The sequence below is a fragment of the Lichenostomus cassidix genome, chromosome 15, assembly GCF_008360975.1.
Source record: "Lichenostomus cassidix isolate B80296 chromosome 15, HeHo_3.0, whole genome shotgun sequence".
In the NCBI taxonomy this organism is placed as follows: domain Eukaryota; kingdom Metazoa; phylum Chordata; class Aves; order Passeriformes; family Meliphagidae; genus Lichenostomus; species Lichenostomus cassidix.
In genome coordinates, this window is record NC_139496.1 from 1,032,314 (window position 1) to 1,045,971 (window position 13,658).

The following is a 13,658-nucleotide window of genomic DNA, read 5'->3' on the forward strand; positions in this document are numbered from 1 at the left end:
TGGCATGGCAGACTGAGAGTAGAACTCAGTAATGAACCTCCAGGTTTGGAGTGCAAGCAGCAGTCTGGGGGTGGAAGGTGTGAATAAATGTGCTGTTCTGCAGAGCTCTCCGAGCTGGGAGCACATTACGTGGTGCACTAACGCTCTGCTGTGTCTCTCAACACCGAATTTACAGGCTAATGTTTCCCTCTATTCATTTCCTCAAACTTCCCAGCGAACTTGAATTATTTTTACACTTATTTGGTTTAAGGAAAAGACTCATTTCCCAGCCTCCAAAGGACACAGAGCTCTGTGCCTGCAGGGCCTTGGAGAGCTGAGTGGGACACAGTCACTCCTCCTGCTAGTGACACTCAGCATTCAACATTCACCCACTGCAATTAATAAAACTGCACTGCTGCTATTTTTCACTAATAGAGGATTTCCAAAAGCAAATTGCAGCCATAAATTACATCATTACAGCCTCTGTTATTGTTCTGTGAGGTAACAAATCTTGCAGAAAGACAATCAGCTCTGCTAGAGAAAAAAAAAATACAGAGGACAAATCAGATGATTGGGACCTGATTAAAATTAATGTCAGTGGTGCTTTTTTTCCCATTTGCCTGCTGAAATTCTCACCAGCATGCTGGTGGTCATGCCATGGTGCTGGTGGATTAAATATTGGGCATTAATTGCTTCTGGGATTGGGAACAGATCAAATCCCAACTCCCCTGGTGCTCTGGGATTGTGAACAGATCAAATCCCAATCCCACTGCTGCTCCCTGTCTCCTCTAAAGCTGCTGCAGAGGGAAAGAGCCAAAGCACAAAGCCAGTTTCTCCTCTGGACTCTGCTGAACCTTTAGTCCTTTATCTCCCCCAAGCCCAGCTCCTGAGTCTGAAGTACACATTCCTAATGCATTCCAAGGCAAACACCCTCGGTGATGAGCGTCTGTCAGGATAATGAACTGTAAACCCAAAGCAGGGTGAGGCAAACATGCATCCCAGGGCAAATCGAAGGTGAAAAGTTCCTGGGTTTGTAGGGTTTGGGTTGAGCTCATTAAAACAGTGAGGCTTGTGAAAGTCCTGGTGATTTGTTAACCCCATGCTCCCTCATTACATCCCATTAGAGTAAAGCATTTTCTCGTTGTCTCCACCGTTTCACTGTCCAAGCTGTAACACCTCAGCACCTCATTAATTAGAGTCCAGCCTAAACAACTCACAGCTCTGCCAAGCAAACAGCTCGCCTGCTTGTGAAGAGTGAGGCACTCCCCTGAAATATTAAAACTTTACACCTCAAAACTGCCATTAGAATCTGCCAATTAAGAGCAATTCCTCCTGGTTTTCAGTCTGGGTCACATCTATCCCACCTCATGCTCAGGCTGGCTGAGAAATACTCTGCAAACACACCTGATGTCCTCTGCTCTGCTCTGGCAGTCCCTGCTCAGCTGCCACCTCCTAAAAGTGACAGCATGAGGAGGTGGAGAGCATTTACTCTGCAGGGTAAACCACAACTGCTTGTTGTCTGCAATGAGTTTGGACATGTGTTTATCAGTTAGGTCTGGGCAACCATTTGTTAGCTAAAGCTAATGAGAAAACTGCTGTAGGGAGAACAGGACATCAACTTCCAGAGGAGGAGGAGGAGGAGGAATAATCCAGCCATGGAGAGTGCTGAGTGCAATTCCCTCTCCAGCTGCAGCACAGCTCCCAGACAAAGCTGTGCCAGCTCCTTCCAGCTCCTTCCAGCTCCTTCTAGCTCCTTCCAGCTCCCTGCTCTCCTCTCCAGCCCTTGGCAGCAGCAGCTCAGTGCTGCAGGAGCTTCAGCCAGGCAAGCAGCTGCCTCCAGTGCTGCACTCTTATAAACGTTAAAACTTAGAAAAGCTCTTATCAAGTTCTTTTAAAAAAGTTCTTATGAAAGTTCTTTTAAAAAAGTTCTTATGGAAGTTCTTTGCAAGAACTTCTTTGCCTTTAAATGCCAGCTCAGCCCAAATCCTCAGCCCTGGACTGTCCCTCCCAGGCACCTGGGGGAGCAGAGCTCACTTTCTGCTGCCTCTGAGTGGGTTTTGCTCACATGTATGGCAGCTGTGAAATCACCTCTGTGGTTATGTTAAACCATCAGAATTCTCATCAACTGTCACTTCAAATATCAACTGGTATTTGAGATGTCTTCTTCTGCTGGAGCAGCACCACAAACCTGAACCAACACCTGGAGCAATCCCCAAAACACATCACAGCAACAAAACAATCTCCAGGTTTCCGCATGAAGTGACACAAGTGACATCCTGTGTCCCACTGTCAGCTGGGCTGTCCCTCCTTTCCCATCCATGGAACTCAGTTTCACTGAATTTTGAACAAAACCCTGACTTTGATCAGCCTGGCTTGCAGACAGAATTTTCTGGAGGTTTCTGACACTCCTCTTCCAGGGAACATTTTGATATTAGCACACCAAGCAGCCAATAATTTAGCTGCTGGCTGTCTCACTGCACATTCTTGTTGTTCTGCAATTTTTTGTTTGGTTAGCAGCATTTGCCACCTGTTGAGACTAAGAAGCCTCATATTAATATTTCACCTTATATTATCATTTCTTAGAGATCTTTAAAAATCTGGAAGCCACCTCTCCTCAGCATTTTAAAAACCCCAAAGCAATGCATTCCATAGCAATGTCAGCTATGGGGGATGCTGGAGGAGGAAATTATCCATACTCTTGTGCTGCATAGAAAATGGCATACAGCTTGAACCAATGGAAATATTAATTCCAGCCAGCTGAGATAACCTTATTGATCCATTCTCATTTCCTGCAAAAGGTAGGACTGAATGGGACTGCAGGAAAGGAAAGGAAAACAGAAGCTAGAGGCAAAAGTGCAAGGGTTGTAGAAATGATGCCTGGGACTTAAAAAGGCAGTGTTAAACTGAGTAATTTTGAATTCTTTATGTTGTCTGCATCTTCTGACCAATTTGAGATCAATGAACAACAGTTTGATCGTTTTTTGCTTTTGTTTCCTGATGGGCAGACAACAAAAAAAGCCAATTCTTCATAGATAAGATGAATCAATAAGCACTGCAAGTCCCAGCCTAATGCACTGTGTGACACAGCTGATTTACAGCAGGTACAGAGCCTCCTGAGTTCCACGGATATAAACACAGAGCAGTGGCACAATTAGTGAAATTATATCCAACAAAAATCCCAAGGAAGGGATGCTCTCCTGGTTGGAACAACTGCAGCCTGCAGGGATGGCAAGGGGAGGCACAGAAGAGATCTCTGTGTCTCCCTTCCTTCCCATCAGGAATTTGTGACTCTGCTCTTCCACACCAACACTCACTCTGAACTCCAAAAACTCCTGACTTCATGGTGGTAGTTAGAGCTGCTGAGTTGATCTGAACTGTCCCAGTTAGTACATTAATGGTAATAGCTTCGTTTTACATAAAATAAATTTCCTGCAACTCACGGTGTTCATTTTATGTGATTTGTAACTGAATTATCTGAGACAATACCTGCCAGCTGAAAAGTGTGACATCTGCTTGTTCATTTGTCAGTTTGTGATAAGCAAATCAGGAAATGGATTTTTTCTTCTGGAAAGCTCCTCAGTGCCTGTTGCCTCCACTTCATCCAAGACTGAAAGATGAACCAGAGTGGGAATTCTGCACTTGGGTGACCTTGAACTAGATAGAGCTTTATGGTGTGAACTCACAGACTGTGCAGGGATGAAAACCCTATTTATTCAGCTCCATATTTTAAAATGGGATTGCAGGGACTTCATTACAATGAAATACCTTAAAAAATCTTTACCTTAGGGAACAGCATCCATAAATGTGTATATAAAACAACAGTGCTTCGGGAGCTGAGTTTTTGATCATCTCTGTTTTAATGGAAAGCCAGTTACCAAGCACACATAAAACTGTCAAAAAGGGCTTTTGGCTGAGTCACAGCTCTGCAGCAGGTCCTGCCCTGCTCCTGCAGCAGGAATATCAACACACTGAGTGCAGGATGTAAAGCATCATGTAAACCAAACACTTCCCAATGAACAGAAAAAGCACACGTGGAATTGCAGTGCCTAAGGAGAATCTCAGCTACACAGTAATGCTGCGTTTGCCAGGTTACTCTGCAGAAAAACTTAAAACTCAGATGAAGCTGCAGCTCACAGGATGCTGTTTCACAGGGGAAAGATGCTTCAGTTTGCACCAGTGGGTGCAGCAGCTCCCATCAGTGAAGAATTCAGTTCCCACCAGTGAAGAATTCAGTTCCCACCAGCAGAAAGGCAGGACATGTCAGCCAGACCATGACATCTTTGATGAGGAGAAGAGACAAACCTCTGAGCACCTGAAACAGCAGCAAGAACTTCCAGACCTGCCTGAGCCTGGTGCAGCTTTGCTGGTAAGCAGTTCTCAATGGATCCCAGAGGCTGCTGAACGAAACCTGAAGGAGCCACTGACAATTAGTGCTATTTTAAAGAGGAAATATGCGTGGATGAGCAAGGTTTGTGGCTTCCCATGGTGACAAGTGGCCTTTGAAGTAAATGTGGAGTGGAGCTCTCAGAATAGAGAGCTGACATTGAGTTGATGCTTCAGCATTTTAATATCTGTATTTCATGCAAGTCACAGCTCGAGATAACTGAAGAGGGAGTGCATTCTGCTGCTGAAGGATTCCTGCTCCAGTTCTCTGTTCAGGGACCCAGATGGTCTTGAATAAATATTAAATCATTGATTCCCCACCTTCCCTCCACCAAGGAGTTTCCTTTTAATATTAGCATCAAACAACGAACTCCTCCACAGGTTTTACACCTTGCTCTATCCCAAAGCAGAATTTAGTAGCTTTAAAAATATGCATTATCCATTGAAAGCCTGGAAAGGAATCTCTGGCTGAGCTGCCTGAAACACACAGAGCTCTCCAGGGGGATTCCTGGGTGTGCACACACTGCAGATGTCAATTTGGGGTATTTTAATAGAGTCAAAATCGACACAATTGGCTACATTTGCTCCTGACAGGATGGAAATTTTAGAAAAGTTTGTGGGAAGTAAGTGAAGCAACCTTGTAGACCTTAATTGGAGAGTTCTGAGGTTACTTGTGATTAATTGAGGAGGTTTGCAAAAGCAGCTTAGCAGGTAATTATTTAAGCTCCTATGAAAGCACTTTTCTAATTGATCCTGCAACAAGTAACATGAAATTTAAAAAAGCCAGAATGGGGCACAATTCAGACAGAAGATTTTTCCTGTCCACATGGAAAAAAAAAAAAAAAGTTTTTCTAACTTTTCTATCTCATTTTTCTCTCCAACCACCTTGAAGGGTGCCATGTCCTCCAAAATTACTCAGACTGATTAACTTCTGAGCTTGGGAAATAAATACACTTACCTCAAATTTACATGTCATTTTTTTCAGGGAAAAAAAAATACAGTTACTCTGAGCCCAGTGGATTTGATCCCTTCTAATCCTATTATTTCCCTGTACAGCATCCCTGTGCTGCTGTTCCTTACCTGTACACCAATTTAGGCACAGGGAATGGGGGTTCTGCTAAAACCCTCTCTTTTGACTCCATGATGAATTCCCACTGATTTTTCAGCAGCTTTACCCTACCACTTGCTCCACTGATCCAAGCCCTACAAGGCTCTTTTAAGATTTCAGGTTCAGCTCTTGCTGACAATGTCAATTCTTTAATCTCTTTCCAAACACCATTGCAACAGCTGCACTGATCTTTTGAAGACCACTTGGTCTTCATCTTATTACCTTTTTGCTAATGTCATCAGGCACAGGACAATAAAAGATAGATTATAGTTCTTGCTGGGTAATTTTGGAATGGCTCACACGAGACAAGCTTTACTCCATGAGTTAAAACCTTGATGTTACATCCAAACCAAGCAGGATTTTGCTGTTTGCATCCTCAGAAGGCTTTCCAGGGTCCCACCAGAGCAGTGGCACTGCAGGGTCTTTGGGCAGCTCCTTCTGGTCACTGGGAAACATTTGGAATGACAGCTCTGACTTTGGATGGGAGAGGTTTTACTGCTGGAACTCTCCATGCTTAAATCAACAAAATCTACTTTACCCTCCTGAGGATTATAAACCCCACTTGCTGCTAAACACTGAGATCTGATTTCTGTACACAATCATGTGCTGCTGCTCCACAGTGGGCAGTGAAGATAAAGACTCTGCTGTGACTTCTCAGCAGATACAGCATCACCTCTCTCTTTTCAGAGTGACTTTTCTCTGAGCAGAGCTGCCAGGTAATCAGCTCAGCTGGAATTAATGCTGAATGAAGAAAGCACCCTGGCTGGATTTGCAGTGTTAGCCACCAGAAAACTAAAATTCCCTTTATCTACCAACATCCTGCTAGTAAAGCCAATTGTACTTTGGTATTCTCTCCAACTGGATTCTGTTAACACAGTGTATTTTGGCTCCAGCTGAGTGTTATCACAAAGCACAGAAAAGATAAACACAAGAAGGCTTTGTAAAGAGCAAGGTTTAATGATTTCATTGTTTGAACCCTTTGTGCCTACTGGCAATCTGTTGGGAATAAAGGATCTTGCCTTACACGATTTCTACAACACTGAATTCATGCTTTGAGACCTCCAGCTCTTCGAGGAACCCTTGCAGGCAGATGAATTTTAATGCAGAGTAGACACAAGTCTGCAAGAACCCTGTCTGCATGCGAAGGCATCACACCCTGACAGGAGATATTAAAATCCTGATTCCCTCAGATATGGAATGCAGAGGAGAAACTGATGAATTCTTCCAAGAAATGAGCAAAAAGACAAGAAGTCTGCCAGCAGACACACATCTATTGTTCAGCAGAGGAAGGCATCTATCTCAAAATCAAATCTGACCACAAAATTCTTCTTCACGCGTGTTCTGCAGTCCTTAGAGGACAGATGCTCCAATAAATATTCCCTGTTCTACCTGACAGGTAATGAGGGCAATTATTTCCCTCTCAGATGTGGAATGCAGTGGAGGCTTTTTGCTGACTTAACAGACTGTGGATCAGGAAATTGCTGGGCATGACCTCATTTGATATGAGCAGCAGTTTTAGTCTTCAAAGGGGAAGAATATATTGAAGACTGGGACTTCCAGGAAATAATACTCATCTAATTATCTGCAGAACACTGTTCAAAGAAAGGACTGCCAGAATTTTGCCAGCAAGATTGCGCACAGGAGAGGCAAAATTGAAGAGGATAGAGATATGTCTAATTCTTCTTCCAAATCCTGACCAACAGAAAATAAAATGCCTGCCTAATAACAGCACATCTGGGATGTTGGAGAATCCAGTGAAATTCCCTGTTTTCCGAAAACACTGAGCAGAAAAAGTGGATTTTAGCCCAAAGCATTTATCCACATCAAAGTCTGCAATTCATGACACTTAAATATATTATTGAGGCTATTATTGTTTTCTGTTTTTGACTTGAAACTAGCAGTTCTTACACTATCAGGGAATCAGGCAGAAGAATTAGCATCAGCCTCAGCCCACTAAGGACCAAGCAACTCAGACTTTAGCAGAAGATCCTCTGAAGTTGCTCTGCAGCTCACAGGCTCAAGGCAATCAGAAACGAGAAGGAAAATCTGCTTGGCTTTGTGGGAAACCAGAATGGTGTGGCAGAAATTGAGGGTTTCAATCGGGGAGAGATGGTGAAAGGGGCAGCAGCCCTCCCTTCTGTTGTGGAGCAGAAAGGCTTGCAAAGTGAGGACCTTGGAAAATCCTTGCTCACTTCTGCTACTTTGGGTAGCTAGAAAAGCATTCTGGGAGTGACTCAGCTAAACTAGAGGTGAAAACAAGTTAGATAATTGTAAAACCATTATTAGAACCAATCAGTGCCACACTGTGGGGCTCATGGTTGGTCACACCTGACGCTGTTCTCTGGTGGTTGGTTAAGTATATTTGTTGTGTTTCACAAATATAAACCCATAACAAACTAACAGTTTAGGAACCCTGGATTTTGCAATAAAATCTCTTCCCCACCCCATGGTGCAGTCCCTGTGTGCCCTTCAAGAACACCACAGCTCTCCCTGAGGTGAGTTTGCAGAGCTGCAGCTGTGAGATGCACAGAGCTGATCCAGCAGGAATCCATTCCCTCCCAGCAGGGACAACATCTCTTACCATGGCCAGGGGCACGATGCCCACCAGGTCCTTCTGGCAGATGAAGATCTCGGACAGGACGATGTCAGAGGTGCCCCTGTGAGGATATTCCACCTGCCAGCTGATGGGTTGAGTTCCTGACAGGCTGCTGAAGCTGGCGATCTCAAAATTGAGCTGAACCACCTCGTGGAACAAACTGGTGCTTCTGCAGGGAGGAGAACAGCAAAGCAAGAGCCATTACTGGGCTGGGAAGGCAAAGGAAGGGGAACAAATGAATTAGTGGAAAATGCAGCTGTTTAAATGCACATATCACACTTTGAGGATGACTTTTGCCAATCCACAACTAGCTCAGAGCTCACAAACTGTAGTTATCCAAAAGGGCTCAGCTGCTCTTCCTGTGAGCTCTGGGGAGGGATGGAGTGCAGGGGATTGTAATGATGAAGGCAAAATACATTTATCCCATCACATGTTTGGTATGATTTTGCAAATGTTTCACACCATGAGTTGGATTTGAACTCTGATCAACCAGGGCAGCTCAGGAAGATTGAGGAGCCCAATGGATTAGTGCAGTCAGAAAGAAAACCAAGGTTCCTTGAAGATTTCCACTACCAAAATCACAGAAACCCTCAGTGCAGCTGGCATGGAAGCCATTAAAACAATTAACATGATTCAATGAAAAATAAAAAAAGAAAAAAAATTATTAGTCTAATCGAAGAGGTACATTCTGGAAATTAAAATCTCAGGCAGTTCAGACCAAACAGAAAGAATAAAAGCTTTGGCAGGTAAAATATACCATGAACTCAGTAAGCAAATTTGAATAACAAATCTGAAAAGACACGCTGAAAATGTTTCCCTCACATGAAATTTCCTTAACTACACCATAAATAATAAGAATATATGAAAGGAAATTGCTGGACTAGCTGCTGGTTTAATTAAAAAAAAAAAAAGGTTCAAATTCTCTTCATTAGAAATTATCCATTAACTTTTCTGGAACCTTCCAAACGCCTTCCCACAGTGTAGAAAGTGTTGCTATTCCACAGACTATGACTTCAATCTAACCCTGTGCTGTAATGATTTGAAAATGAAGAGAATGACAGGGAACTTGCTAGCTCACTAAGCCAATCCCAGCCCCATCACACCTTCGGCTGCATTCATCACATAACAGCTTCAATTTTTCCTCTCTTTTTTTACATACAGCTCATGAAGGCTCATTTCAGAGAAAATCCATCAAGAACTGATCAGGTACAAAGCACTTACATTCTCCAAGTGCTAGACTTTCTTTCTCCCTCTGAACAGAAATCACCATTTTTTGCTCCTTCAAACATATCCTGCGCTTTACTTTGCGTGATTACTTTGAAAGCAAACGGTTCCCCTGGTAATTATTATTTTGATTATGGGTTTTCATTCGGATGGCTCCCTCTGAAAAGTCTTAATACTGCCTAATGCTTGTAATTTATTTCCTTGCTGTTTTCTTGCTGTGTCAAAAGAGAGGCATTGTAGCGCTTCTGTGGCAGTGGCACATTTCCTCCCTGCATTTAAAGAGTGATTTTGGGCAGCACTGTGATAGATGGAGGAGTTTAGCAATTCATAACTCAAGCCCAGCCTATTGCCATTTGAAGAGTTCCTACTAAATAAATCTCCCAGCCTGTAAATACGAGGCAACTGCAATAACTGGGCTTTACACACTTCTGGGACATCTCAAAATGAATATATTCTGGAGGGAACTCGGTGATTTATTTGCAAACATGATCATATGCAAAGATACCTGAGTCACCTGAGCTGCAGTGTTCATTTAGCTGTTCAAGGCACCATTGTGCCTTAGGTTAATGACACCTGAAATGACATTATTTTCACTGTTTCTAGTTCTGATTCTTAGGAACTAACAGTCTAACTAACAAGCCTTCAGCATCTGAACACCATTCTGTACCTGAGGCACATTTTGGATAACTGATGAGCTGTTGTGGGAATGAAATTGTTATCACCTTTTACAAAACTCCTGCTAAATCTGCATTTCCAGCTCTCCCTGAGCACTTGTGTCACTCCCTGAGCTATTCTGGCCAAGTGTCCCCTTGACCCATGACACAGACAGGCTGCTTCTTCCCAAGGGATGAAGTGCTGGAGGTGCAGAGCTACAAAAACAGTACAAAAATCATCTACAGATTTCTGCATTAATGCTAAAATATTTTTTTCTGTAAAACACGTGATATAAAAAATTCCAGAAACATGTGTGGTGCAAGACAAATGTTTTCTTGGTGTTTTTTCAGGAGGTCCTGCAGCATTATTTCAGTGCTGCATTTATGAGTAATTCACCCTTCTCCCTCCCTGGCAAAGCAGCCTTTATCCAATGTCACACCATCATCACTTTCCTCCTTCTCTCTTCATACACAGAGAGATGATCAACAGCTGGGAAAGCATCCACTTGAAAAAAAAAAAAAAAAAAAAAAAAAGCCTTCAGAGATGTGTAACGGCTGAGAAAAAAATGCTCCTCGTGAAGCACATTTAATGTTCAGAGCTTGTTCACTGACTGAAACAGCAGTTCCTTAATATCCAACATTTAGAAGTGCTCAGCAGCCGGAACAGCAAGTAATTATGAAACTTTTCTAAAGTACACAGCACGTAGTGGTTACAAATGAAGCTTCCTGAAGGCAGGGCTTCGAAGGAATTGCTCCAGGGTGGATATCTGAGTCTAATTTGATTGGATTGAGAGTTCCCCTGGGCCAGCTCACTCCTCGAATTTATTTCAATTTATAAATATGCTAATCACTCCGGGCTGGACTGGAGCACGTGTTGCACAGGGGAGTGAGGAGTCCCTTTGATGTGCTCAGCAGCACCAGGAGGGTGAGTTTGGGCACTGAGACACCAGGCAGGAGCTGAACCCACAGCTCCTCCCTGCTGGGGCAGATGGGCTCTGCTGAGGAGCTGCTCAGTGCTGCCAGCAGGTCTGGGATGGAGGGGAACTCCCTGCTGCCCCAGGAGAACAGGCAGCAGAGCCCCTGAACGCTTCTGAGGAGTGCAGCTTTAGGAAAAGAAGAGGAATGGAAACATTCTGTTAATGGGAAGATAATAAAAGATGCATAAAAGGCAAAGCAGAAGTGACATCGGGAGAAGCTGCCATGCAACTTGCCAGCTGCTGCCAGCTGTGTGGGCAGAGCAGCACTGTGAGATCAGCCAGTGCTGATTGGAACAGGATTTTTGAGTTAGAGTATTTCTGAGTGTGACATTAAGCACTTCTTTGCAACTGCTGATTGATCATTCAGACCTTCAGTGCCCTGAGAAATATTTACCTTTGGAAGATTTTTCTTTATCGATGCCCAGGATTGGCTCTAGCAAAAGCTGGACTTCACCCTTTCACCAAGGCAGGGGATTTAAAACATGATATCATGGATGGACAACCCACCAAGCTCAGGACAGACTCCTCATGGGGTAATATGGACACAGAATGCAAACCAGATCTGTTTCTGTGCAGAGATGTGCTAAAAGGTGGAGCAATGCCAAAGCTGCCAGGGCAGGGCTGAGCTGAGCCCAGAATTAGTGACCCAAGGCTTTCCCGGGGCAGGGGAGGAAGGGAGGCAGAGAATCACCAAGACCAGCATGCAGAGAACTCAGCTGATGCAAGAATCACAAACAGACAGGATGTGTGCTGAATGTCCATCTGCATTGTGGACCAGAGGCTCTGCTGGGAGATTTCACAGTGCTGCCTTATTGCTCTCAGTACTAGAGCACTTTCGACTCTTCAGTGAGTGAATCTCAGGATTGCTACAGGCTGAATCAATAACTTCGATTCATTACAGCCACTCTCAAAAGAGAAATTTTAAAAAGCCAAGATTAAAAACATTTTTTAGCCATCCTTTATTCCAACAGATTTTTACCCAAAGTGCCTAGGGATCTGAGAATACTTCGACCTGCTGGAAATTTAGCAACTCCTTTCTTCTTTAATGCTACCCAGCCTGACAGTGACATCTTAATGCAAGATCAGCACTTAGCAAATGACATAAAAAATGGAGAGGAGTGCAAACCCCATTATCCCTCAGTTACACTGCACATCTTCCTCTTCACTGAAATTAATGCACTGAAGGGTGTTATTACCATGTGCAGAGACAAACCATCCAAAGCTGGTGGTCAGACTGGAGCCCAGAGAAATCTGTATTTCAGCTCAGAGCTGAGACTCACCAGTGTCCCTTCCCATCCTGGGAAAGGCTGGAATGGGCTTCAGGAATTGCTTCCTGCTATTCTCAATTTCCTGCTCTTCTGCACCTTTTCCTGACCTCAGCTGATAACTGGGGAATCTTCCATGGGAACACCTTGGGATCAGGTGAATCACAGCAATTTAGGAAAAATCAGCAACACACAGAAAGGCAAATTGGTTTGGAAAGAGTGACTGGTGGTGATTTTAAAGATCACAGAATGGTTTGGGGGAAAGGACCTTAAAGATCATTGAGTTCCACCCTCCTGCCAGACCTGGTTTGCCCACCTGAAACACTTGTTCACATGGAATACAAATGCTTAATTTAAGTTTCTTTCAGCAGGTCCTCAATAAAAGCTGTTACAAAGCTAATCCCCTTGAAAAACTGTGCAAAGGATACAGTAATTACAGAGTAATGCTAACTGCTGGAGACAAAATGCAGCTTAAATACTTTATTTTGCCATATTAGCCTAGCTTTCATCCTTAAACCATAAAAACCAGCAGAGGAGAAAGAAAAGAATGATCTATTTTGACACTAACAGATAGGGAGGACATCATTTCATGGAAATCTACGGCATTAAAAGTATTATGAATTTCTTCAAAGGAAAATATCCAAAGTATAACAGAGCAAACTCTTGATCAACACAACATAATAGATGTGTGTATCTTCAGGAGGATGATATAATGCTGTACTTGATTTCTTTGTACAGCCCAGATCAGAGTTAGATTAGTTAATAAGGTTTCTTGGCTTTCTTGTCATAAACTGTGATATAAACCACAGCTTTTTGATTAAGGTATTTGAACTAAGACAGGAAATCTCATTTCCCTTCCCAGCTCTTCCACAGCATCCTTTAACCACCTCAGGCAAGACATGAAGATACAGATCCTTACAGCTCAAATAAAATCAATAGGAATTAGGTGGAGCTTTAGAAATCTCTGGTGCCTGGCTGCTCCTTTAGGGAACTGAACTTCCATGGAACCTTTATAAAGTTGGTTTTTAGCTCCAGGATCCCAGTTTGGTTTAGCCCCAGGAGGGTTGAGGAAAGGCTTGAAAACCACTCTGGTTCAATTGCTGAGAGTTCCCATGTGGGAGGATAATTCCCAGCTGGTGAAATATGCATTCTCTGGGTGGCATGAGGTGGAGAGAGCCTGGGGTGGGATATTTCTGTGCCTTTATTTCCCAGGGGAACGAGGTGTATGATATTTTTTTCTTCTAGTCTCAAAATCCCCAACTCAGTGTTTGAATTCTGTGTCCAAGCCTTGCCTGCAGATGCTAATCTCAGTGATGTTACACTGGGAACAACAGCAAAAGTCATGTTGCTAATTAGAGCCCAGAAAAGCAGAAATGCTCCTCTCTTGGACAGGCAGAACAAGACAGTCCCTGAAGGAGGGAGAGCTGACTGGGGATCACAATAAATCACCAATTCCTTTCCCCTGTGCTGAGC

The 13,658-nt window shown here is 43.5% G+C and overlaps 1 protein-coding gene across 3 annotated transcripts in view; it reads right to left on the reverse strand.

Annotated features, from left to right (window-relative positions):
• Positions 1–13,658, reverse strand: part of TMEM132C (transmembrane protein 132C) — a 174,563-nt gene that overhangs the window by 36,390 nt on the left and 124,515 nt on the right. For all 3 annotated transcript variants that reach the window (XM_085075373.1, XM_085075374.1, XM_085075375.1), the window contains exon 4: positions 8,052–8,235. In XM_085075373.1, the coding sequence (XP_084931499.1) occupies positions 8,052–8,235 (184 nt within the window). The remainder of the gene's footprint in view (positions 1–8,051; positions 8,236–13,658) is intronic.